The sequence below is a fragment of the Phasianus colchicus genome, chromosome 6 (assembly GCF_987193195.1).
Source record: "Phasianus colchicus chromosome 6, bPhaCol1.hap1.1, whole genome shotgun sequence".
In the NCBI taxonomy this organism is placed as follows: domain Eukaryota; kingdom Metazoa; phylum Chordata; class Aves; order Galliformes; family Phasianidae; genus Phasianus; species Phasianus colchicus.
The window spans coordinates 12139804-12165918 of record NC_143441.1 but is presented as its reverse complement, the minus strand read 5'-3'; the positions used below and the strand labels follow the sequence as shown (position 1 = coordinate 12165918).

General features: G+C 43.4%; 1 protein-coding gene across 12 annotated transcripts in view; it reads left to right on the top strand.

The window, feature by feature from the left end:
* NEK11 (NIMA related kinase 11) overlaps nt 1-26115 on the top strand; it is a 114756-nt gene that overhangs the window by 85408 nt on the left and 3233 nt on the right. Inside the window, exons 16-21 of one of the 12 annotated variants that reach the window (XR_016467688.1) lie at nt 704-1036; nt 2775-3651; nt 4872-6429; nt 13264-13423; nt 15966-16042; nt 25318-25408. Coding sequence is in view for 1 of the 12 variants with exons in the window: in XM_031590304.2 (XP_031446164.2) it covers nt 704-908 (205 nt within the window). In the remaining 11 variants the exon portion in view is untranslated. Of the gene's footprint in view, nt 1-703; nt 3929-4871; nt 6430-8695; nt 10573-12069; nt 12163-13263; nt 13424-15965; nt 16043-18344; nt 20864-25306; nt 25409-26115 lie in introns of those variants that run through there. The other 11 variants (XR_016467684.1, XR_016467691.1, XR_016467687.1 and 8 more) reach the window with 11 other exon arrangements.

The following is a 26115-nucleotide window of genomic DNA, read 5'->3' as shown; positions in this document are numbered from 1 at the left end:
CCACTGTTGGGAATGCTACTACTTGTGACGTGTGGCACATGAATTTAAAGATGTTTTGTCTTTGGAAAAATAAATTTTGCTCATTGTATTGCAGTTTTCAGTTAGATCTTTATAAATCAACATTAAGTTTCTGTGAGTGTACTTTCTGTCACTGAATTACAGATCTGTCAGCTGATAAAGGGTAGTGCTGTAGAAAAAGACAGATTTGCCAATTGGTTTATGCTGATCTGGTACAACAGTTTCCTTGTTATTTGATAGAAGCTAAAATGAAGCAACACATTCTGTTATATGCTTATTCTCATATAATGCTACTGATATGTGGCTGACTGGGATGCTTCTCTTGGTTTTATGAAACACAGGGGCAACAATCTGTGTGTGCATATTGGACTTGCTGAAGATAAAACAGTGTGTCAGATTTGGTGTGGAAAGGAATGGTGGTCTGCAGTAGTGGCAATGGCCATGTCTCCTATGACATTATTATGGCCAGGTGTTTACTCCTGGGCTTTTTGTTTAACACAACCATAGAGAAATTCCATGGAAAATTTTAGTTCCTTCTGCTGTCAGACAAATAAGGTGTGTTGTTATCACATTTTAATAAAAGGTAGATACAGCATTAAAAAAGAAAAAGAAGATCAGGACTTGCAATTGCTTGTATTAATATATAATATAATTTAAGTTTGACTTGACCTTTGTTTATCTTTAGATCTGCCATCCAGAAGCTGGGAGAAGAGGTATTTGAGAAGGTATACAGCTATCTGAAGCAGGCGAGACAGCAGAAGGCCAGTGAGGAGGAGATAACGAGACACCTGGAGAAACTGGTTCCTAGAGCAAGCGATTGCTTTGAGGTGGATCAGCTCCTCTACTTTGAGGAGCAGCTGCAAGATTCAGCATCATATCTTCAGCTGTAAAATGTGCTGGTAACTGTACAGGAAATAATGAACAAGACTGACAGTGCTGAGCTGCTTGCTTCAGGCCAGCCAGCAAATCCTGGAGGAGTCTGGAGGAAACTGCTGAGGGTAACTCAGAACATAAACAGGTAGGCAGGCTCCTGGAGAGTCCAGTCTGTGCAGTGAGCAGCGGGTAAGTACAGTATAGATTACAAGGGTAGGAAGAAAAACTTATAGAGTAGAGGGGAGAGTTCATAATTATCAGTGTTCCCTTCACTGCTTAGGGAAAATGGAAGTTTTCTTGGACACTAGCCAGCGTCACTGGCAAAGCTGCCTCTGAAGGCAGTGGTGCAGGATTAGGCTCCAGCTGTTGTTTATTTCTGCACTGACTGGCCCTTGTGGCATTTAAGCACATCTGTTTTGTACTATGGCAGAATACAAACATGTGTGGCTAAGACCTGAAGACTTATACAATAGCTAACATCTGCAGTGTGCTAATCTACCACAGTTTATGGCTAAACTGTCTTGTTACCATTCATTGTCTAAAGAACTGTATTTAATCTGTGTGTCTTTCAAAGGAACTGTGAAAATATAGATCATAGAATCAGTGAATGGCTTGGGTGGAAAGGACCTTAAAGGTCATGAAGCTCCAACCCCTGCCATGGGTGTGCACAGGCACTTCCCACCAGATCAAGCTGCCCAGGGCCCTGTCGTACCCAGTCTTGAATGTTTCCAGGCATGGGGCATCCACAACTTCTATGGGCAGCCTGTGCCAGGCCTCACTGTCCTCTGAGTGAAAGTTTTCTTCTAATATCTAATTTAAGTCTCCCCTCTTTTAGTTTAAAACCATTCCTCCTTGTCCTGTCACTATCAGATCATACAGAGTTGGACTAACTCCTGTTTATAAGGTCTTTTTTAGTACTGGAAGGCCATAGTGAGTTATACTCTCCAGACTGAACAAACCCAGCTCCCTCAGCCTTTCTTCATAAGAGAGGTGCTCCAGCCCTCTGATCATCTTCATTGCCCTCCTTTGGACGCACTCCAACAGCTCTGCATCCTTCTTGTGCTGGGGGACCCAGACCTGGATGCAATACTTGGGCAAAACAGAAGGGGATGATCCCCTCCTGCTCCCTGCTGGCCGCCCCTCTTTGGATACAGTCCAGGATACTGTTGGCCTTCTTGGCTGCAAGTGCACATTATTGTCTCATGTCAAGCATGTGTATGTATAGTCATCCATGTTACTCACATACATAGAAATAGGTATGTATATGCATGGAGATGGGAAAACATTTGGCCACATTGTTGTACATGTTTAAGCTTACAGAGAGATGAGGCTAGAGCTGTAGATGACTATAATATCTAGGAATTCTCATTACAGATTCTCAAAGTGTTTTTTATCACTGTACACAGAACAATAAATCAATTTTCTTTTGCTTGCATACAGATAATGGTATTTTTTTCATAACATTTGTTTCCCTCTTCATATGCATCGTTCTTTTGCTGATAGGAAGTGTATATTACGCTGTGATAACATACCTGTGCATTCTGAGCTCCTTTGCCTATCTGCGTAACAGATAACAAGCAATACAATCTATAGAAGAATCTCAAGTGAATTGTGGACTGGTTTAGTTTTAGCCATCTAGCCAATATCAAAAGCCCTGTGTATTCTGTTTTTTTGCCATAACTCTTCAAGTACTCACGAGCTGAATTAAATGAATAAAAGTAAATTCATAATGTGAACTTCAAAAAAAAAAGTTGCTACTCGACTTGGACTACGACTAAGGATATTGGGAGTGGCAGTAAAGTAAGAGCAGAACTGATTCATCTTTGTGACATGCTTGAAGAGATTCAAAGGGAACAGCAATTGATCATCCTTATCCATCCCAGCAGTAACACAGACTGCAGAAGAAAAGTGCGTGCCCACCTAAGGAAGATGTGGCCTTATACTGCCAGCTCAAAGTAGGAGATCCTGGTATGTCTGACTTCAGCTTCTGCTGGGACTACATGAATGTGAAGTGATATTTGCTGAGGTTGCAAAACTGTTTTTGTCTGTGTGATGTTTGAAGTCTCATAGGCGGAGAGACAGTTTGAAGCACAGATTCTCAGCTAGACTTCAGTCCCCATTCTTCTCAGTGTTATATTTGTGTCCTCGATTCCATATGTTTTATACACAACTTCAATTAAGGCCACTTAAATATCAAAATAAGAGGAGTGCTTGGATGTTGATGGAATGAAGAAGTTCAGAGAGTAAGCAACTAGCATACCATGAGAATAATGTCAGAGAGCTGCAACCTTGACTATTACACCCACCTCTGGCTGTGATTCAGACTGCTTTTTCATGAAAGCGTCAAAATCAAACTCTGGAGCCATCAATTGCTTTTAGGCATGTTTTATTTGTATTAATTTTCATATTTTATTACTCACAAAGCACTCAAACTCTCTGCTTAATACATGGACTGTTTTGAATGCCGTGCTTGCTAATGCGTTGCATTGTAATAGAATTATTAATGTCTGTTTGTGCAAAATGTCATGCGTGTATGGGAACTGTTGATCACATCCTGAAGCACTGATTGATCACCTGAGGCAAGCACTGAGTCAGCCATGGAGCACAGGTGGAGGCAATTCAGCTGTGTGATGGAAGGGGTGGAGCCTGGCTGCACCTCTCTAGACCCGTTTAAGGGCGGACTGCCACTGGGGAAGGATCTCTTTCTGGAGGTCCCTCATCTGTGGAGTCTTTCCTGCAAACCTAGATCTTCAGATACGGGTGAGCCTTCCTTCCCTGTTTGTTTCTTTTCCTATTTTCACCACGATAATCTTTCCAGTTGTAACACCAACTGTAACACACGTGTAATAATTATCTGCACACTTGAAAACAGTCTTGAAGTCAGTTTGAAGTTGCTGTTTTTGTAGGGTTTTTGTTTGTTTGTTTTTTTACTCTTGAAAACACAAGTTTTCAGACCTGAAGGCTTATACAATAGCTAGCATTTGCAGTGTGCTAATCTACCATAAGTACTAGCAACATTCTGAATTCACATAAATAAGGTAATCAAGAAATGGAAAAAGAAATCAACAAAAGGACTGTCTCCCAATAAAGCCCTGCCCTTTCCAGGTCACATCCATTTCAAAGTTCTCAACAAACTGTTGAGTTTACATCATCCAGATTGTGGCCAGCTCTCAGAGACAGGTCCAGCCCTGCTGTAACTTTATATAACTCACTGAAATTGTCTTCTCTTTTTCTGTCTCTTGAACTCTTGGGGAAGGATAAGCATCAGTTCAGCTCCATTCTGCAGCTCGTTAAACCTTTTCCATACCTGGATTTTAGGCTGTCTTCACATAAAAGCCTCTGAGTCTTCTCTTGCACTGTGTAGTTAGTAGCTATCAGTGGGCATCTGGTGTGTTATCCCCATCACTGTAGAAATCGGTACGTAAGTCCAAACGTGTGACAAAGAACAGTTTTGCATATCCTGGGGCAGAGAGGTTGGTGCCACAGTGTCTATAGACTGTCTCTGGTGAGCTTAGTGAGACTGCACTTGATACAGTACTATGAGGATTAGATGGAACAGTGTTGATTGAGATGCCATGCTGACAATCTCTTGTGTGTGGTTATCAGATTGATCATTTTTCTGTAATCACATTTGAAAGGAGAGGAGTGAACTCTGAACTAACAAAATTAGTCACTCCTAAGAAATGCAAAAAGTTTCAAGAAAAGAGGTGCTCAGGAAAACAGAGCAGAACAGTCACTATTTCATGATGTCCATGAAGGAATGGTTGTGCCCCATCAGGCTGTCAGCAGGCCTCGCTGCTCTGCAAACAGCTCAGTCTGCAGAGATGTGCAGAATCCTTTTCTAACCTGGTAAACTATTGATGGATGGGGAGAAATAAAATCATCGCATTATACTGAGATCTAGACAAACACCATGAATCACCATAAAAGATTTTTCCTTAGAAGATCAGATCTTACGTAAAACATGTTTTAATTTTCAGGTTCATTGTGCTTGCTGGGGAAAGAACCTTACAAAGAAGAAAAGACTGTGTCCCTATCTTTTATATATGAAATGCATTCCATACACTGAAGTAAGTTCACACCCAGCAAAATCCCATTGTTAGTATCGTGGATCTTCAGTAATAAAGTAATAGAGGAGCAGCTGGACATAAATGTAAGAAAATAAATGTAAAGATATTAGATTGCTGTGTATAGGCCTTCATAAAAGGTCCCGTTTGACCTACATACTTGTACCAAAAGCTTCACAAGCATCAGGCAACCTTGCTGTTTTTTTATTGACTCTCCTAAAGACTCTACAAGCTGTATTACTTGATGCAGAGATATTGCAAACAAAGGAAGTGAGGCAAGTAATTATTTAATGGTTTGGGGCCTTGAGCTTACTAAAAGAGTGCTTGGACTATAAAGAGGAAAAAGACATTTGAGTTCTTTGATAAGAAATAGAGCTGTCAACATCTTGTCCACAGGTGGATTAGAAGACAGACCAATTATATTAGTTACAGAAAACAAGAAGTAAGTCCTTTCTTAGAGGTGACTGGCTTGCCAGATAATCCCTCAGAAAGCACCAGAAGGCATCTGTCTATACGGTGAATTGTCAGAGGTTTCCAGTGTCTGAAAACCCTTTCCAGTCCTTTTCCAGTGCAGGGAAGGATCACCCTTCCCACAGAACCTGGCTCTGTGGGTGCTGCCCAGTGATGATTTGCTCTGAGGTGCACTCAGGGCCAGAGCGTGAACCTACCCCTGACGTGGCCAGAGATCTCCCCTGACCACTGCTGGCTCTCAAAGTCCACGCAAACCAGGATGGTGGAGCGTTGAGCAAACAGACAGGGAAGAAAAAGGTAGGAGACAGCAAAGGATGCTTACAGTTACCTCTAAGACTGACCTATTGGTGCACTAGAGTGAAAGAATTTGCTGAATAAGAGGGAAAAAAAGCAGGAGATTCAGGAGCATGTAAACTTGATTTCATGTTTTGTTCATGTGCTTGCATCATATCATAAACTGAAAACCCTATAGGCTCCTCTGAATACTGTGTTATTCAGGAGAGAGAGGTTAAGGGGTCCAAAACTGGACCCTAATTCAGGTGCAGCTTCATCTAAGCTGTTATGAGTACTAAATTCATTGTCTGCTGGCCATGTTCCTCCTAATTTATATCATCTCAGAATGATAGAATGAATTTCTAGCTTATATTCACCCTAGAAGCTACTGCAAACTCTAAGTCCTCCTTATAAAGTCTGATGCTCAGCCATATCATAGGGTTTGTGCTGCCCGGGTGCAGGACTCTGTGCTTTTCTACTGAACTTCATGACAATTCTAGTGGCTCAGCCCTCTATCTTCCCCAGGGCCAGTGAGGCCCTGCTGCATGTCTTCTCATCTACCTCTTCTAGGTTAGTAACATCCCCGGATGTGCGGAGTTCATCTGTTCCCATCGTAGTTGCTGACAAGATGATGAGCAGTACGGGCCCCTGGGTCAGCCCTGAGGTACTCCATTGGCTGCCACTGGATGCTACGCCTTGAGATAGGCAATCTTCAGCTCAGTTAAGTGTACGTTCATCCATTCCTTACCATTGGAACTTCCAAATATACCATACTGGCAAAGAATAAAAGTCTTAGTAAAATCAGGTTATATAACACCCACGTTCCTCCCTTCTTTCATGTAACTCATCATAGAATGAGTGACAAATTCTGTCCTTGATAACTTTATTATCCCTGCGGGTCCCTCAGGGACTGCTTGTTGTGCCATAGCCCACAGGTATTCCCTCGGGCTGTACTGTGTTCCCTCAGCATCTCTAGTATGGTTTTTATTTCAATTTTTTTTTCCTATACTTCAGCCTCCTTTTTCTGGCAGAGGCTGCTATATTGATTCACATCTAGCAAGAGTCAGCAGTGTGAGGGTAGTCTTAAATAATGCAGTGGGGTTTGTGCCATCTGCTCTCTGTGAGCTCCAATGAACTCCATAAAGCTGCTGTGGGACCTTCCTAGTGTGCGCTGTCTTGTCCCCCTCTCCTCCACCTGCACCTCAAGGACAGAAAGCAACAGAAACTCAGGGTGCTCACAGGAACAATCCTTATTATGGAGAGATACTGCCTCACATTTGAGGGTGAGCATTATTCTCTTGATGCCTTTGGGCGTCTGACACTTGGTGGTGTATTGCTACCATCCTAACCCTGCCAGTGGGCTTTGGAGTCTGCTCATCTTGAGTGTTCTTTTGGGAAGAGCTTGGCTCCTAATGCTGACAGGAACTGCTCCGGCCTCCCCAGTGTCCTGATTTTGCCAGTTACTGACACTGAGAGGCACATCCTGCTATAGGCTTCCTTGGGGCTGGTTTGTGAGAGGGGTGCTGCTCAGCCAAGCTGGGGTGAGGATGTGGAAGAGTGCACTGGATCACCTGCAGACCTAGCTCCAGGCCTCAGCATCTCCAGGGTGCTGAGGGAGGAGCCCAGGTTTTGCTGCATCCCTCCATGAATATGTCCGGATTCATATTCATGATGCAAGAGCCGTTTTGAGCTAATAGCGTGCTGGGGGGATTTGCAGAGAGCGAGAAAAAGAACTCTCATGAAGACAATGAGTCTCCAGACTACCTAATGACTACTTAATGAGTGTCTAAGCACTGCACCGTTATTGAATTTTAATTGCCTTCTCTCTGTCTTTGTGCTTTAAAATGAAAAAGAAGAAAACACTGTGTGTGATGAGGGTGGATGATTAAACAGTAATACCTAAGAGACAGCCAGGCATGTGTGGATAAGACCACAATAATAATGCAATGAGAGAAAGCAACACTTCTGTGTGCAAGCCATCTCTTTGGATAAAAAGTGTGTTCTTACAATTGTTAAAAATTTAAGTTATTTTCAGCATCATTTGGTAGAATAATAGATTAATGTGTATCTGTGAGGCAATTAAAGTTACACTGAATGAAATATGGGTTAATTGTTAATGTACAAAAAATCCAATCCACGTTACCAGGTCAGTGCAGATGGGCTTTTTAAAGATCGCTCTTTGGTGTTGCGTTGTTACCGATGTCTGCTCGGATTATGTTCCATCATGTTCGATGTGCAAGCATAACTTTGAGCAGTAGGTAGTAATGAAAGAAGACAAAGGGAGCCCTATATCCGTGAAGCATTTAAGCATGTAGTTAGCTTTGTGCACCAGCCCCACTGCTCCTAGGTGAGCAGTTGTGCTGCCAGGAACACAGGTGGGTATTGCTGAGAGAAACACAGGACAGGGACTTTTTGCTCCTCAGCAAGGTCTTCAGATCTACAGGTCCCAGCTCTGAGGCAACGAGCACCATCGCTGGTGTTCTTGACATTGCCAGCTCTTCACTGGTGGTCCAAAGTGTCCACCATGGATAGCATTGATGACACCATTAGCTCCTGAGCTGAATTCAGGCTAATGCAGTTCACTTATCTGACAAGAATAAGCTGAAAAAAGCAATGTAGAAGGCACTGTTGTTCTAGGGAGGCATTATTTAGCACGAGGAATGCATGAAGGAGTTGACTGAGACAGTGCAGGGGGAAGCCACTGAAGAAAGAGCTGCTGTGTGTCACCTCTGCATCATCTTCAACATCACTGGCAATGGAATTTCTTCCCAGAAAAGGGCCTAGCCTAGAAAACAACAATTATTTCCTTACAGTCTAGTTAGTCACAGAGCCAGAGAGCTCTCTCTTATTGCAAAGTAGAGAAAATGTTCAGTTATGTTAAGGACACTGTAGAGACCCAGATCAGGAGCCAAGACACTAAATCTGGATGGGACAGGGGAAGAGACAAGACACAAACAACACAAATTAAGTTTGTTTTGCGTTTCCTCCTTCAGCAGCCTTCCTAGTGTCCACAGGCACTCTCTCAAGTACTCCTGGGATGCATCAGTACAAAAGTGAAGATCCAAAAAGGCATGTAGCGAAGCTGCTGCAATTACCTACAATCTATATGGAGAGCACTCTGAAAACAACCGAAGATTCAATAGAAAGCATTCCCTGAAGGCTTCAACTACCAGCAGGGAGTTCCCAGAGGAAATGGCTGTTTGCCTTTGCTGGTAGCCCTGTCAGAACCAACGTGACCCCTGCTCACAGTGACTGACCACATGCCCCTGCTAGTCTGCAGATTAGAGGTGCATTTTTCTACTAACAAAAAGCATTTGCAGGCAGAAGAATAAAATGGGCCATTAGACCATTTTCTGCTCCCTGGAGCTTCAAAGCTGTGCACCCTCTATACCCAAAGAGCAAATGCTGATTTTCCAAGGTATTGTATGGATAGGTTTTACTTTGGTGCTTTTTAAACCTCCTGACCTTGCAAGCCACCAGCATCAGCAGAGCAATGGCTTAATGCTGAGGGCTGTTACACGAGGCACCATGTGCTCATAGTGCCTGAGGCAGACACTGAGCCTGGACACTCGTGTTCCAATTATCTTCAAAACACATATCACTGTATGCTTTTTGTGTGGACCACTCTTTCACCCATTTAACAATGTCAGTTCAATTGAACTAAATGAATGTAAATTTAAATAATCAAAAGAGAACAAACTTTTTTCTTCTGTCTCTATTTGTTTGGATCTAAGAAGCCCTCTAGGATGAGAAGGAATGGCCTCAAAGTGCCAGGTAGGTTCAGGTTGGATATTAGGACAGATTTCATCTCTGAAAGAGCGCTGAGGCAGTGGCACAGGCTGCCCAGGGAGGTGGTGCAGTCACTGTCCCTGAAGGTGTTCAAGAACCGTGTGGATGTGGCACTGAGGGACGTGGGGCTGGGCTGATGGTTGGACTAGGTGATCTTAGAGGTCTTTTCCAAACTTAATGATTCTGTGATTCTCTCATGAGTGAGTTTGGGGTACTGTGCATCACAGCTGTTTCCAACTCCTCGAAACATTTCAGAAAAGTCTCCCTCCACGTTCCCAATGATAGAAGTAAAACTTATGGGTACAACTTTTCAGAAACTTTGGATCAATTGTTGCAATCTCTGTTTATAAAGAACTACCTTTTAAGTGACACCAGAGCTATGTAGGTGTCACATCCATTCTTATGATTTTCCTTTCTTAAGAGTTGATATTTTCCTTTATACTTCCCAAGCATTGCCTCCACTTTAAATTGGTTCTGAATGTTTGAAATAATTACAAACAAGGGTTCTTCCTGGGGATGAAAGCAAAGCATCAAGGAAAACATCACAGCAAGACAAAAATAATATTCTGGCTGAAGAGACTCCACAAAGCCAAACATCAGAGAGTCAACTCAGTAAAGAATTAAATTTTCAGCTACCAAAAGAAGAAGCAGGTTTCCAGAATTCTTCCATGTCAAGAAATACCTAAGAGGCTGTAATAAAAAGAAGCCTATTTGAGCTTTATTCTTAGAAAATAAATCAACAGTATTTTAGTGTCATCAGCACCTGAATCTAACTCTGCCATCAAAATACTTATTTTATTGCTGCATTAGTAATCAGAAGAGATGGTAGAAAAGTTGTGCCATTATTGTCATCTAAGAAAAATACAGTTTTTCAAGTAATTAATCAAAAGTTTGGCAGCCAAAAGTGTAACGTGGCCTGGATGAGTGAATGTGGAGAAAGATACTTATCTTCAGGATTGATGTCTTTTTTGTAGGAAAGTAAAAGGAATTTGAAAATGTCTGAAGTATGAATTATATAAACTGGTTTTGTGAAAATGAGCTTCAATCAAACAAGCTTTGATTTCCCAAAGAAAATAAGGCACATTTTGCACTTTCAATGTATTCAGTTGCAATCAAAAAGACTGGACAGATTTGACTTCTTTCTTTCTTTCTTTTATTATTATTTTTTTTCTGGCAACAAATTTGAGGATTTGTGAAACATGAGATGATATAATAATGGCCTCAAGTTGTGCCAGGGGAAATTCAGGTTGGGTGTTAGGGCAAATTTATTTTCCAAAAGAATGGTCAGGCAGTGGAATGGGCTGCCCAGGGAAGTGGTTGAGTCACCATTCCTGGAGGTGTTCAAGGGAAGCATTTAGATGTTGTACTGAGGAACATGGTTTAGAGGGGAAATATTGGTGGTGGGTGGACTGTTGGTCTGGATAATCTTGGAGGTCTTTTCCACCACTGCTTGGTTATTCTATGATTCTAATGATTCCCATTAATTATAATGGGTGGTGTTCTCAAATCCACAAAAATTTATATTTCTCCCTGGTAAAGCACCAATGCAATTAAAGCAGCAAAAGCAAGAATATTCCCTGAGAGCCACAGACTTCCTTGTGTAGAATCATGTCTCTGGTGTATGGTAGCAGAGCCTGGTAAGGATGACTAACAGAATTTCAGGCCAAAATGGGAATCCATTTCTGGCTGTCAGAACTCCAGGAACAGTGCACATTTGAGCCATCCATGGGTGCTCCATCTACCTTCAGCTCTGGAAACAACCTCTGAAATAGAGGTGTGTAAAGGTAACTTAAAACTAAAGGACCTTTCCAGGGAGAGGAGCGTTAATCCTTAGCCATGATCTGCATGAAGTAAGCAGCTGAACCCTTGGAATGGCACTTTTACCAGAAATCTGCTTCACCTCAACATCAGCTCTTTTCTAGATGTAGTTCAGTGTGCTATATTCAGAGCTCAGAAAGCAATCCATGCTGAGCTGGGTTTACTTCGGGCATTTTATCCAGCAGCGGTGACCTCTAGAGAGCCTTTCACACTGCTCATTGTGCTGTAACTCAGCAGTGACAGAACAATGTGGGAGAGGTGAGGCCTTGCCCAGAGCCCACAGCTGTATCTAACTTGGCTGCCCCCATACCCTGGCATAGGCCATGGGTCAGGGCTTCTCCTGTCCCACTCTGGGCTTCTTCCTGAATCTGTGTGGACAGGAATGTGGGACATCACATAGGCAATGCCATACACAGCAGGTAAAACTTCAGTGCTGCTGCTACGTGTATGGAAGGAGTCTGCACAGCTGGACTGCTGTGGGGGACGTGTGAAGTCGCCATCCCTGGAGGTGATCAAGAACTGTGGGATATGGCACTGAGGGACGTGATCGGTGGGTAATACTGGTGGTAGGTGGATGGTCAGATTAAATGGTCTTTGAGGTCTTTTCCAACCTTAATGATTCTATGATCTGTCTATAATTCAAACAAGGCAAAGTAGTCTCATCCAAATGATAGAGTTGGGGCTGAGGTGCAAAGGGCTATTGCTTTCTGTATCATTGTAACCATTTATCCCTTATGCTTTTGTCACATCCTTCTCACAGCTATGAGTTACTGTCACTGAAGACTGGAAGCAATTTACTGCCACCTACACACAAGTAGCTAATTATAGCCCAGGAGCAGGCAGAAGGAGCCAGGTACATTATGAATCTGTTTTTATTAATGAGCAAGCAGCTAGGCTGAGGATTTCCAATTATGCTCTGTGTGTCGGCAGCAGATTTGCTAATATCCTGGCTTCTGTTTCAGGAACTATTACAGCAGTCCTGCAGAGTAGATGTATGCTCCCAGTAGGGATGATGAGTGACAGAGCCCTGAAAGAAGTACACCATGCCCTCAAACACCATGTGCCATTGCCCACTGGCCTTTAGACGCCCACTAACTTTAATATCTATTGAGGAAGCAGGACAGAAACTCATTTGGTGGTGACGTGAGCTTTAGGCACTTATTCTCTGAAAGAGCTCTCTTGCTTGGAGTCGTGACTTTCTGTTTTTCCTTTTTCCACTTAATTCCTTGCATAAGCACTGCTGTTGTTTCTGGCTGTCCAGAGTTTGGTGACTCCTCAGTCACCACTGTTGGCTGTGAGCACTAACAGCACTGTAAACATGCCAGCCTTTGCAGAGTCAGATAGGACTGGCAGGGCTGAGCTGAGGTTTCCCACAGCTGGAATTGCTGGGGCACATCCCTTCTGTCCTGCAACTTTATCCAGAACAGGGCACTGGGGAGCACTGGAGAGAAGGCAACGCTCCTCCTTCTTACCTAGCAAATCAAACGTGAAGAAGAGATCGCACAATGTGAGGCCTTCTGCAATACTGGAGCGCTGCTAAATGTGTCTGAGTTTACATCTGGGTCTGATGATTTTAATATCAGCCATCAAACATAATAGAGCAGACTACCTGAATTTCCTTCCTGGGATAATAAGATATACTGAAATAGGTATGATTCTTTTCACGTTAATAAACTGACTGAGTGCTTTTCATTGCATCGGCACCGTGAGGAATTTGAACTCAATTCAGAACAAAGCCCTTGATCTGCCAGCAGACTGAGTGGACATTGTTTGAATTATGCCATTGTTTTAACATTTATTAATGTGATGGTAAAGCTTCCGTCCTTCAGCAAATGGTCACTGTTGAAATATGAACTCCTTCATTAAGGAAGATTAAGGGAGAAGTGTAATGGACAACAGTGTGCTCTGAAATGTTATTCTTGTTGTATAAGCTCTGTGTTATGGTTTTACCCAGAGCAGGCAGCCAGGCAGGATCACCAGCAGTGTACCTGTTCAGCAAGCAGGGCAGCTCCAGAGGATGTAGAAGTGAAAAAACAAGCTGTGACAGACAGCTGGGGCAAATGAATGAGAAGGGAAATGGCAAAGGAGCAAACCAGTGTGACACATCAGCACAGGTAAGCCCATGTGCACTACACAGCTCCAGAGAAGCACCAACTTGCTCACATGAGAGCATTTTGTGCACAGGGATGAAGAAGGGATGGGAGTCAGAGATGTTTGCAGTAGAGAAACTCAAAAGTACTGGCTGCAGAATCAGACAAATTGACATACTTCCACGAATAGAGAGAGCAGGCAAGAAAATGAGGTGATAATGAAAGAATTGAGCTAATCCAGGAGATAGATGAGGTTTGGGTCTGATATGCTTTGTGAGTTTGATATGTCAAGAGGTGTGTTGACTAAGTTTTTCAATGAATGTGCATACGGACATGCATGATAGCTAATAATAAGCACGGATTGATCAGAAAGACTTGCACTAAGTATTCTTTTACCTTTAGACTTGTGGGTAGCTCTGTGCATTGCTCAGTCTGCTCATTTCTACTGAGAGAAATTTTGTCCACCACTAAAAATTACATGTTAATACCCTGTGCAGTGGTTGCATCTGGCTTATGGACACCAGACACTGCTACCTGATCAATGAAATGGTATGGCTTGGTGGTGGCTGCTCTCTCAGAGCTCTCTCAAATGCCATTTCACAGTCTGTGGGTTTGATGTGGTGACTGCCAAGTGCAGCAGGTCTCAAGATGGGGAGCAAAGAGAGTTTCTTTTAGATCTGGGCTATCAGAAGGAAGAGGCAACTTGCCAGGCCACTGGGGAAATGGCTTTTTGGGGTGGCCAGAGAGATGGTGGGAAGAGACCAGACTGGGGAAGAAAGCCATACAAGGGCAGGAAGCAGTGGCTGGGGACAAGCAGATGTCTCCACGCTAAGCTAGAAATTGGTTTACAGTCCCTGCCCCACTCCTTTCATCACCTATCTCAAAACCTCAACTCTAATTTCTGCTCCTGCTGAGATGACCCCACATTATTGATTTCCTGAGATCCCACAGAAATCACAGGGGATAGCAATGAGCCGCACAAAGAAATGAGCAGTTTGCAGTATCACTGAGACACCCGTTAAGTGGCTCACAGACTTCCTCACTGACAGCTCAAAAACTACCTGTCAGTGGGGAATTGTCATCCAACTGTTTTTGTTTTTTTTTCTTTTTTTTTCCCCAGGGGGGGTTTGAAAGTGTTGGAATGGGGCCAAAAGCACTCTGTGCTCCTATCAGTGGTCTGAAATGGAGCGTAATTTCTTTGCTGACAGAATGTGATAGCACAACAATTTGTAATGGGGAAATGACAGGGAAGGCAGGGTAGCCATGCAGGGTAATCTGGTTGTGGTGGGAAGCAAAATGTACTCAAGAGAGGCCAGTTCCTGGGCTATGGTCAGCAGATGTGGAGTGGGGAATTACCTCACCTCTGGAGAGCTCCTTGGGCCTACACAGAACCAGCACCTGAGTGAGCATTTGTAAGACAAAATCTTTGCTGATGGACATTCCTAAGGTGTAGAGAAGAAGGACTGGGAAGTATAAATAGAAGGGTGGGAGATAATGACAGACTGTCTCTTGTGCATCACCTGGCATTCTGTTGGACTGAGCCTGAAAACATATATGAAGACAATGGAGAGGGGCAGAAAACATCCAGAGCAGTGTTTGAGCACTTCCTCTGAGTCATGTAGTCAGTTTATTTCAATAAAGATAGAAGATTAAAAGATGACTCGTTGATCCTTCCTGTTGGGAAAAATACCAAGTACATAAAGCTTTCTTGTACTTTGAGATGAAACATGGTCCCAAAGCCTGCAGCTGAGCAGGGAATCCAGCTGAGCTCAGGTTGGCACATTTACTGGTGAGGACTGGTGGAAAGGCAGAATCTCAGCTTCAAGTGACCTGCAAATCAATGCCTGAAGACCCTGTGCAGGTCTGAACAGCACAGTTACAGGGTTCAGGCTTCAGCTCGGTGTGGAGCTTTGTAGGTGAAACAAAAGGACAGGGATATTCAGGGAGTGACGGCCTTTCTGCCTTCCTGGGCAGCTCTGCAGGTATGCTTTTTATGCCATGATGCAAGCAAGCAGCAGTTATTTTCATCAGCAGGATCTTTTTGTGTTTGAAAGTGCTAGGGAGAATGTTAGCTGATTGGAGAGGTGTTGTCTTCTTAAGGAACATCACACTAGGAGTGTCAGCCATGGCTGGTTTTCTTTTCCAAGAAAAACAATGCAGAGAATTTCACACTTATACTACAGCACCTTTTGTTTAATCAGGAAAAAAATCTAAAGAGGTGTTGTTGCTACATCTGATTGCAAAAGCCTTGATCAGTCTTCTCTAGTTTTAGCTGCATTTGCTTCTGTAAAGATCGTCACCTCCCATTGGAAGTGCAGCAGAACATGGAGGGCTGCAATTATTCAGTTAGGAACGATTTGTTGTTGCTTCTGCCTGGTTAGTCTTCCCTCACTCAGCTGATGCCACTCAGAAAAGGGCTTTTGTTGGAAGGAGGAGATGCTTAACAGGCTTGACAGATTGCAGCATAATTGGCTTAATTCCCCAGAGACTAAGACTCAGAACAACTTTTCAAAGTTGAAACAAAAGTGGTGCAAGAAATCCTTTTCCTTTTCACTTTGGCACACAGATCACCTCACCACAGATGGATTTGCCTGGGAAGACTCAGCCATGAAAAGTATTTCAGAGCCCCTGATTGGACCTCAGGTATGGTGTTCCCATTGCTTTCCTGCAACTTGTTATAATTATCTCGCTAAATTAATTTCCATTAATTGATTTGATTGAGCCTATTCAGATGAGGGTAGTGTTTTAGTGTTTCTTCTGATACCTTAGTTCCAGTGATTCAGACCAGCTGCTACCTATAACTGTCTTTGGCTTTGTTCTGTGGAGTCCCAAACTGTTATTTTGTTATAACTACCAGAATATGCCCACTGCTCATGGGCAGAAAGAGAAATGGACTAAAACCACAGTGTATTCCTTGAGACAGAGACTTGCCTAGATTGTGGAAACTGAGGCTGTTGTTGAGCATCTCTCACAGTCAGGGGGTAAGGAGCACCAGCTCAGAGTGGCAGAGTAGATATGAGAGGTGAGCAGCACCTGCAAATTATACCTTAAGCACAAGAAATAAGCATTATCAAACATGTGATCATAGAAGCTGTGGTGCCCCATTCTGGAGGCACTCAAGGCCAGGTTGGATGGGGCCCTGGGCAGCCTGATCTGTGAGCAGCAGCCCTTCCCACTACAAAGGGTTTGAGCTCAATGACCTTTATCATCACTTCCAACACAGGCTATTCTATGATTCTGATTTGCTATTTGTACTCTATGTATGTATCAGGCTGCTGATGGCAGCCCAGAGCCAGCTGTTTACCCACTGCCTGTCCATCCCCAAACTGTGGCATTTTGGCTCCTTCTAAGCCCCACAGCTCTACTCTGAAGAAAGGTGACAGTTGTCCTTCTCTGACTACCCAAACAAAGAGGCTCTATGTGGTATTAAACATACAGTATTTGTGTTTGAGTCAGTATGTCTAAAATGTCCTTTGAATGAAACAAAACAGTGCAAGGAGGTGAGTGCCTCATTCACCATATTATCTACTTCCCCCCATTTCAGAGTTGGGAAGTGCTGATCCCTCTCATGTTCATTTTCACAGAAAGTATAAGCCACTGCTGGAAAGAAATGTGGTTACAGCTCCAGATCCACCCATGGGAAGGGAGGGCTGGGAGCACTGCAACACAGGCACTGAAGGATTTGTCAAGGTTTAATGTGGACAGGCACAGATGCAGCAGGTGTTTGCCACAGGTGCATTGGAGAAACACTATACATTGCCAGATTTTACTGCTGATGTGTTCTGCAGTCTAAAGGTCTCACTGTGCAATGTCTTCCAAAATCTATCTAGATTACCTGGAATGTGAAAATCTACAATTGTTTTCAGATCCCCAGTGCTCTTTCAGTAGTCTGCCTTGATATGATGTCTTGATCCAATTTATAGGAGGGAGAGTAGGTTCTTTGACATATGTATACCCCATGTGAGATTAAGAAACAACAGTTCAAATGGCGGCCCAAACAGTTAATTACAAATCTTAATCAGGAAGATGGAGAAGGGGAGAAGAGTGATAGAAACAATAGGAAATAGAAGCAAGGAGCCTTTGTAGGAAGCAAGAGGGAGATAGCCATCACCATGGGATCCAGCGTGGTTCGTAGTTCAGTAGTGGTGGGTTGTCGGGCGTTGTTGTTTCATTGACAACAACAACTTTTCAATGTTAGTACCAATTTATTTACAAGTCCAAATTGGTCAAGTCAGCTCTTTGGAGTGACCAGTTCAAATCCAAAGTGATCAAGTTGGTTCTCCTTGAAGTGGCAGCTCCCGCCTCTGGGGTCTCAGCAGAAACTCCTTTGTTCCTATCTTCTGGGCCTTGCCAGCAGATAAGAGGGAGCAGGGATGCCCACCTGCATCCTATTTTTCACAGGACACGATGGTATCATTCCCTAGTTTTCCCATACCAAGCTGGAGCTATTTAGTCACAGGCCAGATCTTTCACCAGTAAACACTCATGAGCACTCTCTTCCAGAGAGAAACAGCTCTGGAAGAAGGTGCTTTCAAATATCACAAAGTGATGTTGATTGTCATACAGTAGCACCTATCACTTGCCTCTTCAATAAATCAGTTAGAGCCTTATCAGAAGAAATACCTCAGGAAGCATACTTTGAGCCAGAAAACAAAGAAGGGTTCTCACAGGTGACAATGCATACATTGGTTCTCATGCTCTTTTTATAGGATATAGTCTAAAGTGTTGCTGTACAAAGTCTGCATTCAATAGTGAGCAGCTGGGCTCTCCACAACTACTTCTAGCTGCATAATGGGTAACTGGAAAGGGCAGCTGATAACAGCTGAACAGACTGATAAGCCCCTATTGAAGCATTAGCAGGCCTCAATGACCTGCAGCATGGCTTTGTAGGGACCTTTCTCTGTGTCTGGTCCCCAGTATGAAGTTTTCTTTTTCTCTGTTCCAGGAAAGAACGAGTCAGCCTTTAAGGGTGACATCTTCCAAAAGATTCAGTGCTTGATTCCCAGTCTCAGTATTCATACTCTCTCCTCAGCTGCTGGAAGCCCCAGTTTCCAAGAGAAAGCCATCTGCCAGAACTCAACTGGCAACAGCAAGGGCTGCATTTGGACTTAGTAGTGTGAGCCTGAGAGAAAGAAAAGTTGTCCAGAATGTTGTTGTTCTTGTTGAGTTAGTTTTCCCTAGTTGCAGAGAAATGATGGCAGAAGAGTTGTTTTCATTTAAAGGGACAAGAAATCTCTAACAGAATAGGTGAGGGGTTACGATCACAGCTCATTTCTGGAGTGTTTCTTATAACTAAACAGTTTTTACTCAGTTTTCTTCTGGTGAGTTGTACAATCAACAAGTACAATTAGCAGAGTAGCATGGTCAGGCTCATATTTTACAGGTCATATAACTAGAAGGATCACCACAGTGGAAAGAGATAATCAAAAATAATTGAAATGCTCACCTGTGTCCTGGGCTTGCAGAAAAAAAACACCAAAGGGAGGAATCTCTAGCAAGAAACCCTTCTCCAGGGGCAGTCAGCCCTTAAATGGGGTCTAGGAGAGGTGCAGCCAGGCTCCACCCCTTCCATCACACAGCTGAATCGCCTCCACCTGTGCTCCATGGCTGACTCAGTGCTTGCCTCAGGTGATCAATCAGTGCTTCAGGCCGTGACTCAACAGTTCCCATACATGAATGCAGATGATTGCTTCCTCTGTTTTCTTGCACTAACATAAATGAAGAAATTAAGATTAATTCTGTTGAGTTGCCAGACATGCACTGAGCTATGCAACTTGGTTGTTTTAGCTGCTGCTTGCCTCACTTCGTGCTCTACATGGCCTGTCCACGAGCACCCTGACACCTGCAAAGTGAATGTGTCTGAACCTATCTGCTGGTCCACCTCACCCATTGCTCTCCACTGAAGTAGATATTGACAGGGCCCTTCCCCATGTTTCCTCCAAATGAGTTTTGGGGAAGGAGGTTTGTCCTCACTGCTGTTTTTGCCAGGATGGGACACCAGGCAATGCTGGAGCTGGTGGAGAAAGCTGAAGGCATCTGACCTAGCCATGTCTGTGTTACGTGTCTGACCTGTGCAGATGGCTGGGAGCATGAGAATCCCCTCCTAAACCAGAGGGAGATGGATCTATTAACTCCATTTGGCTTGTTGGAGCTATTTGCCACTTTCCAAGGAACTATTTGGCAAATTCCTTGTGTTCCTCAGCTACTTTCCCGTCCCCCCCAGCTATTTCCCATAGCATCAATCAGACATGAACTTACTACAAAACCAAACTGAAACCTAAAGCAGTTAGTTTGTTTTCAGGGGACAGAAATGGCTTGTCTCACCATCCTCCTCACCACCACATCAGCTTTGAGCACTGGCTAAGTCACAACCTTTGCTAAAGTTTTACTGTTCAGTTTACTCTGGATCTAGCTTTCTTGGGCTCCTTCACCAAAGCCCTCCTAGAAGGGCAGGTTGACCATTGGGTGCCTCTTGTAAGGATTTGGATAGACCTTTGCAGGAACAGCATTCATCCTTTTTTATCTGCCAGGAACTCATCAGCTGATAGAACAAAACCTCATACCAGCCTCTTCCAGCACACTGCCAGTTACACAACACCTGCTAGGGAAAAGAAAGGAAGATTTTAAAAGGAAAATAAGATAATGAAAACAAAGTGCCATTTTGAACCACGTCAATCTTTCTATAGTAAATAAGGATGGATGACTCAAGGATCACGCTGATAAGGACATCCTAGTTAGCAACAGTAGTATTTCTGTCTCCTTTCCAGAGATTATTTCTTTCTGTCTCAGGAATCAAATCAACTGGGTTCTTCTTGTGGATTGTAAGCTATGCCAAAGCCAATCAGTGCAAACCCACTGCCTTCACTGAGTTTCTTCTGCTTTCTGGCAGCTTAAGTTCTGGCTTTTACTGACTCTACAGGCAAATCCAGCAAGTTGCTCAATATGTTTCATGAGTCAGAAGCTACCTACACACGAGTCCCAAAAGAAGATCAGAGGTCTACATGAGCACAAACGATCCCACAGATTTCAGGGCTAAACCTGGAGCCAGCACCCACACATTAGGATGATAAAAACCAGCCTTTGTTTCTCCAGGATTTCAGGTCTCCCTACATAATTTGAGCTGTGAAAACCAATCTCATGAGTGCCTCAATGAAACTACTTTCTCCCATCTCATGAGCTTGGAGAACCAAAACACCAATGCAGCCATTGGTGGCTAGGAGCCACAAGCTTTGTTTTTCTCTAGGCACGCTGTCTCTGCAGGAGGCCGGCTGCCCATACACCAGCAGCAGAATAGCTGAGCTCTCTGAAGTTACACAAGCAAAGCTTCCTTTCATGCACTGAGCCTCACTTGTGGCTGACTTTCATCTCCCTGTATTCAGGACCCAGCAGCATTGCAGCTTGCAGCAAGGCTCATGGCAGGGATGTCAGAGAGGGCAGGAAGCGACATCTGAAAGGGTCCCTGGGTCATCGCTGCAGACAGGGATATGTGTGGGCGGTCACAAAAGAGCAAAGAAGGAAAGTAATGTAAAAAATAGAGATGGAAAAATGAAGGCAAAATTGCACAGGAAACAGCAGTAAAGAAGAAAAAGTGTTTGCAATAGAGTTGGTGCAAAAAGTGCCTGCAGAGGTCAAAGGCGATCACAGGGAAATGGCAATGACAGGAATATGAAACGTTTCAGGAAATATAAATGCACTTTTCTTCCAGCCCTCAGAGAGCAATAATGAGAGCAATGCCAGTGACAGGCAGATACTTGTAGGGATGAAAAAGAAAAAGTGAGAGGGCTCCAGGCAGTGTCACAGCGAGTAGTGAAGGGCTTTCTCTTGCTGGCGGTGAATGTCTCAGGGCCAGAACTCAGCCTGGGGTCGTGAGAATCTCAAAAAATCAAAGAATCATTTGAATTGGAAGAGACTTTAAAGGCCATCCAATCCAACTCTTCTACACTGATCAAGGACATCTACAGCTACATCTGGTGCTCAGAGCCCTGTCCAGCCTGTTCTTGAATGTCTCCAAGGATGGCGCGTCCACCACCTCTCTGGACAACCTGTACCAGTGCAGCACTATCCTTATCATAAGAAACATCTTCCTTACGTTCAGTCTGCATTTCCCCTCTTTTGGTTTGAGACCACTACTTCCCCTTGTCCTATCACAACTGACCCTGCTAAATAATCTGTCCCTTACTTTCTTACAGCCCCCCTTTAGATACTTTAAGTTTCTCAGCACTGAGCCAGGCAAAGTGAGACTATGCTGGATGGACAGATGTCTCTCACCCACTGCTGTCTCATGGCAAGCTCAGGCAGTGACACCAGTAGCAATGAACCAGGCTCTGGCCTTCAGCAGCTAGTGGACCCAGCAGGCTGGAAACTGCGTTGAGAAGTTTAATTTGATTAATAATGGTCTGCAGTGGCAAACAAAAGAAAATTGTGCTTAACAAATTATATGGAAACTTACCGTTGCTGAAGTGGGTGACATTAAGAGCAGACAGGCAGGGTGTAATTTACCTGGCCTTCAGTGCAACCTTCAGTATAGAATAAATGAATACATTCAATTTGCATTTATATAGCTCCTTTTCATCCGCACACTGGCAAGGCACCTTACAAACATCTCATGGGCTGTTTGAAAGTTGTCTCCACGACAATCTGAGGTGAAGAGAGTCCTGAAGAGACTGTGAGCTGCAAACTGGGGATGTGTGTATTTCAATGCAGATACCCAAATGTCCATGGTCTGGTCACTTGGTGACAGGATATAAGACCGTGAGTCACTTAGAAAACTGAAGTGTCTAGAAATGGATTTTGGCTGGCTAACTCACACAGGGTCTCCCTTTCTCCAACAGAAAGCCCAAAGGATTTGTTAAGTCTGGGATTGTTCATTCTGGAGAAAAGGAGGTTCAGGAGAGGCCTGACTGCTCTCTACAACTGTCTGAAAGGAGGCTGTGGAAAGGTGGGGGTTGGCTTGTGCTCCAAGGTGGCAGCAATAGAGTGAAAGGGAATGGCCTCATGCTGCACCAGAGGAGGTTCAGGTTGGGTATTAGGAAGAATTTCTTCTCAGAGTCATGAGGCGTTGGCACAGGCTGCCAGGGGAGGTGGTGGAGTCACAAACAGCTCTATGGTTGAAAACCTTTTTGCAGACAAACTCTGTGGGTAAGCACTTCAAGGCTATGTGAGGCAGGGGGATGTTCTTTGCATGTTAAAAGTTTCAAAATCATGACTAATGCAGAAGAGTTAAAGATGATTTTAATGGCTTGATCATGAAGCCAGCTTGAAATTTCAAATGTCATCTCAGAACAACAAGCATTAACTGCTCCTCCAGGCCTGGCCACAATGGGGAAGCTGGGGCTTGTCCTGGCACAGTGTTATCATTACTGAAGAGACACTCTGCCATCCATTTCCCAAACTTAATGGCCAAATAACAGGCAGTTTATGGCACTCACAAGAAATGGACACAATGGATTCTTGAAGGTTTTGCAGACTCACTTCAGCTCTAGTTTGAGAATCCAGTGTCACTGAGCTTTTGCTTGCTGAAGAACTATAGTGAAAAAAAATGGAGATGATGAAATGGGGAAAGAGGGTTTTTTTCTTTCCTCCAAGCAATCTCCTGCTTTTGATAACCAACCATGTAGCAGTTGTGTAGGAGAGCATTTTACATACATGGCAGTATGAGTGTTCCATGGTGTTTTGCAGTTCTTGTTTATTGGTTTATCCTGGGGGCTTACAGCATTCCATTATCACCAGCACTTCTGTAGTCCCATGCTAGCACAGGGCTTTGGCACTCTGTGGCTGTATGACATTGCAAACCTGGACAAAGTAGTAAAATCTGTCATCAGCTTAAGTGGTTTTAGCCTAGTACTTGCAATTTTTTAAAACAAGGAGATCTTCCCTGATCTTTGGTATTGTTTTTAAACATTATTTTGTTTTTGAAGCTGTATAAAGCACTTTGCCAGTAACACCAACTTAAGGATCTAAATCGAAATTTTCTCTTCTTTAGTAGTTCTCTTATTCCAAAAGCATTTGCTATATGAAACAATGATGAGAAATGGCACTAGCAGCCAAAGACAAGCTGTCTACAGAGTCTGATTTTAACAGATTATTTTTATTAGAAAACACTGGGGAGTGTTTGTGAATGACAACTGGGAGAGCTCTTTCTCCACATTTATTCCACATCAATCTTAAATGAGTATTTCCTTCAAGGCTTATCTCATCTGTTCTAGTTTTAGCAGCAACTTAATAAAGTGCATTTATCACTTCTTCTCCACCTAAAAGCTTGGCTAGTTCTGCCTTCACGTGGCTCCTTATGTGCATATCAACCTTGACCCCCTTTTCCTAAAAAATGCACTGATTAATTTTTTGTTGAAGAGCTTTTCCTCCTTTCTCAGTCCTTGAGGGTAGCCTCACTGGACACTTGTGTTGGTACACTAAAAACTTCATTTTTCCTTGGTTCATCTTTTATTGAGAATCAGTAATGGTTGCAGGAGGGTATTTGTGATCCCTCTGCCTTCGTCTTCCAATGCTGTAGGGCACAGGCATGGTGAACAGTGTTTCTTTCTCAACAGGGCAACATTTTTTTCTTCCAACATCAATTGATGGATGTGCACAGAGACTTCAGGGCACGCTCCTCAGCTGGAGCTACAGTTTGCCTAAAATCCCAGGTGTTGCATAGATATTAATTAACTTTGATGTTGTTTAATGGTACTCAGTGTGCATTTTATTGAGATGTACCTCATAACATGTGTCAGGCCCAGGTCAGGCTACGCTGTCACCTGAAACTCCACGGGAAAGAAAAACACACCTTTAGATGATGGAAGAAAAATTTGTCTTAGTACTATGCAGAGATCCGCTACATTTTTCCTTCTGCTTTTCATTCAAAATATTGATGTTTTTGTTACACTGAAAGGCGGTGGGAATAACTCAGACCGCAGGGTATTTCTTAGTTGTTCTGCGTTACGGGCTGACCTCGGGGCATCTTCTCTCCATCACATTCCTATGAGGGCCAACCAACTGACTTCTGAGCTCACTCCTTTTCTTTTGCCCTGTCTCTTGAAAGGCACAGGAAAGAGTGGGGACCCAAATTTGCTGGAGGGTACAACTTTCACCTGAAGGAGGTCTGACCTCCCCTCCAGCATTACCTCCAGTGCTACCAGTCCTTCTCTCTCCTTCCCTATGATGTGCACATTTTCATGATCGCAGCTCTCCTTTTCTGCTGTCAGCAACTGCTCTAGGTACTACAGATGTGTATTGAGGAGCCCATTCAAACTAAAGGTGGATAAATGGTTTCAGAAATTAGCCTTGACTGAGTCTCCAGGGTGAAAAATGGAGGCGTTTCTCTCATACGTGTTAAGACTTGCTCAATGTATGCTCTGCATCCACTGTCCAAAGCCACTGCTGCTCACTTGCCTTGTCTGGACTGGATGGCATCACTGACATTCATGTTGGTTTTATGTATTGGAATAATTTCTGGAGTAACTTTTTTTATCATCACCTTATTGACTGCTTATTAGGCAATAAAAATTCCTCTTGGCTCACCAATACAGAGCACACATGGGCTGCATTAGGAAGAATATTTAATAACCAGCAGTCCTTCTGTGTCAGCAATGGGAAAGAGGAATGAGCAGGACAAGTAAACTACCTTTTCATGTTGGAATAGGGAGCTTGTAATAAAAAAGAAGAAAAGAAATAAATGACTGAGATGGCATTCAAAACAGACACAGAGGTATATTATCACACAAAGACTTGTAAGAATTATTTGAAAGAGGCAACTGGTTGCTGTCCCTTGCCAACCACTTGGAGCCATCTTTTGTCTTTGCTTCGTTCTCCCCACAGTGATATATATGGGGACAAGAAATGTCTCGACAAGAATCTAATCTCGTGACAAATACAAAAGTAATATTATGCTGTGTTATAACTGTAGTTCAGCTCTATTGCAGGTCCTGCACGACAGTGTTCAGCACTATACTCTCAGGCTGCCTTTCAGGGAAGGTGCCTCATCCAGGAAAGAGTTTGCAGAGAATATTCATGGTGGGTTCCTCACTACAGTGTATGTTAAACTCTTACTTAGGTCAAAGCTGCTGGGAACATTAAGGTCTATCTGTGGTCTTTCCATAGAGACAGTAGTGGTCATCTGCAGAAATTGCCTCACACCTGGAGGAGCAGAAGTATGTTTTTTAACTTAACAAAGGTTACTGAAGTGTTGGCTAGATTGAGGAGCAGACTGCCTAACCTCATGTCAATTTTATTAGCATTAAAAGAGCTTAAATTTATAACTGAAAATATAATTTATGAGTTCTGACTTCTATTTTTTTTCCAAGTGCATAACCTCTATATATCTTCACTGCATTTCTAAGCTTACTGGGCTGTCAGCATATGTGTATCCTGAGAGTTGAGAGATAAATAATTATGTGTGATCTTTCATGTTTACTGTTTGAGTAAGATCCAAACTGTCCCTGTGCACAAGGAGACAAAGGCAGAAAAAGCTGTGTCTACATGATCTGGTAATGCAGTCCAGTAGGGATAGATTTGTAGAGCACTGGAGCTCTAAGGTCCAAAGCCAGACTATCCATGCATCCACATTCCATGATATTCATGAATTAAGATACTTCCCTTTAGAAGAGTCCAGTCCAGACCTGTCAGTGGCCAGTAGAGATTGGAACAATGCGGTATGGATGTCTCACATCTCCCAGTTCAGTTTAATTGGAAGAAAATCTGGTTTGTGCACTCGGTAGTCA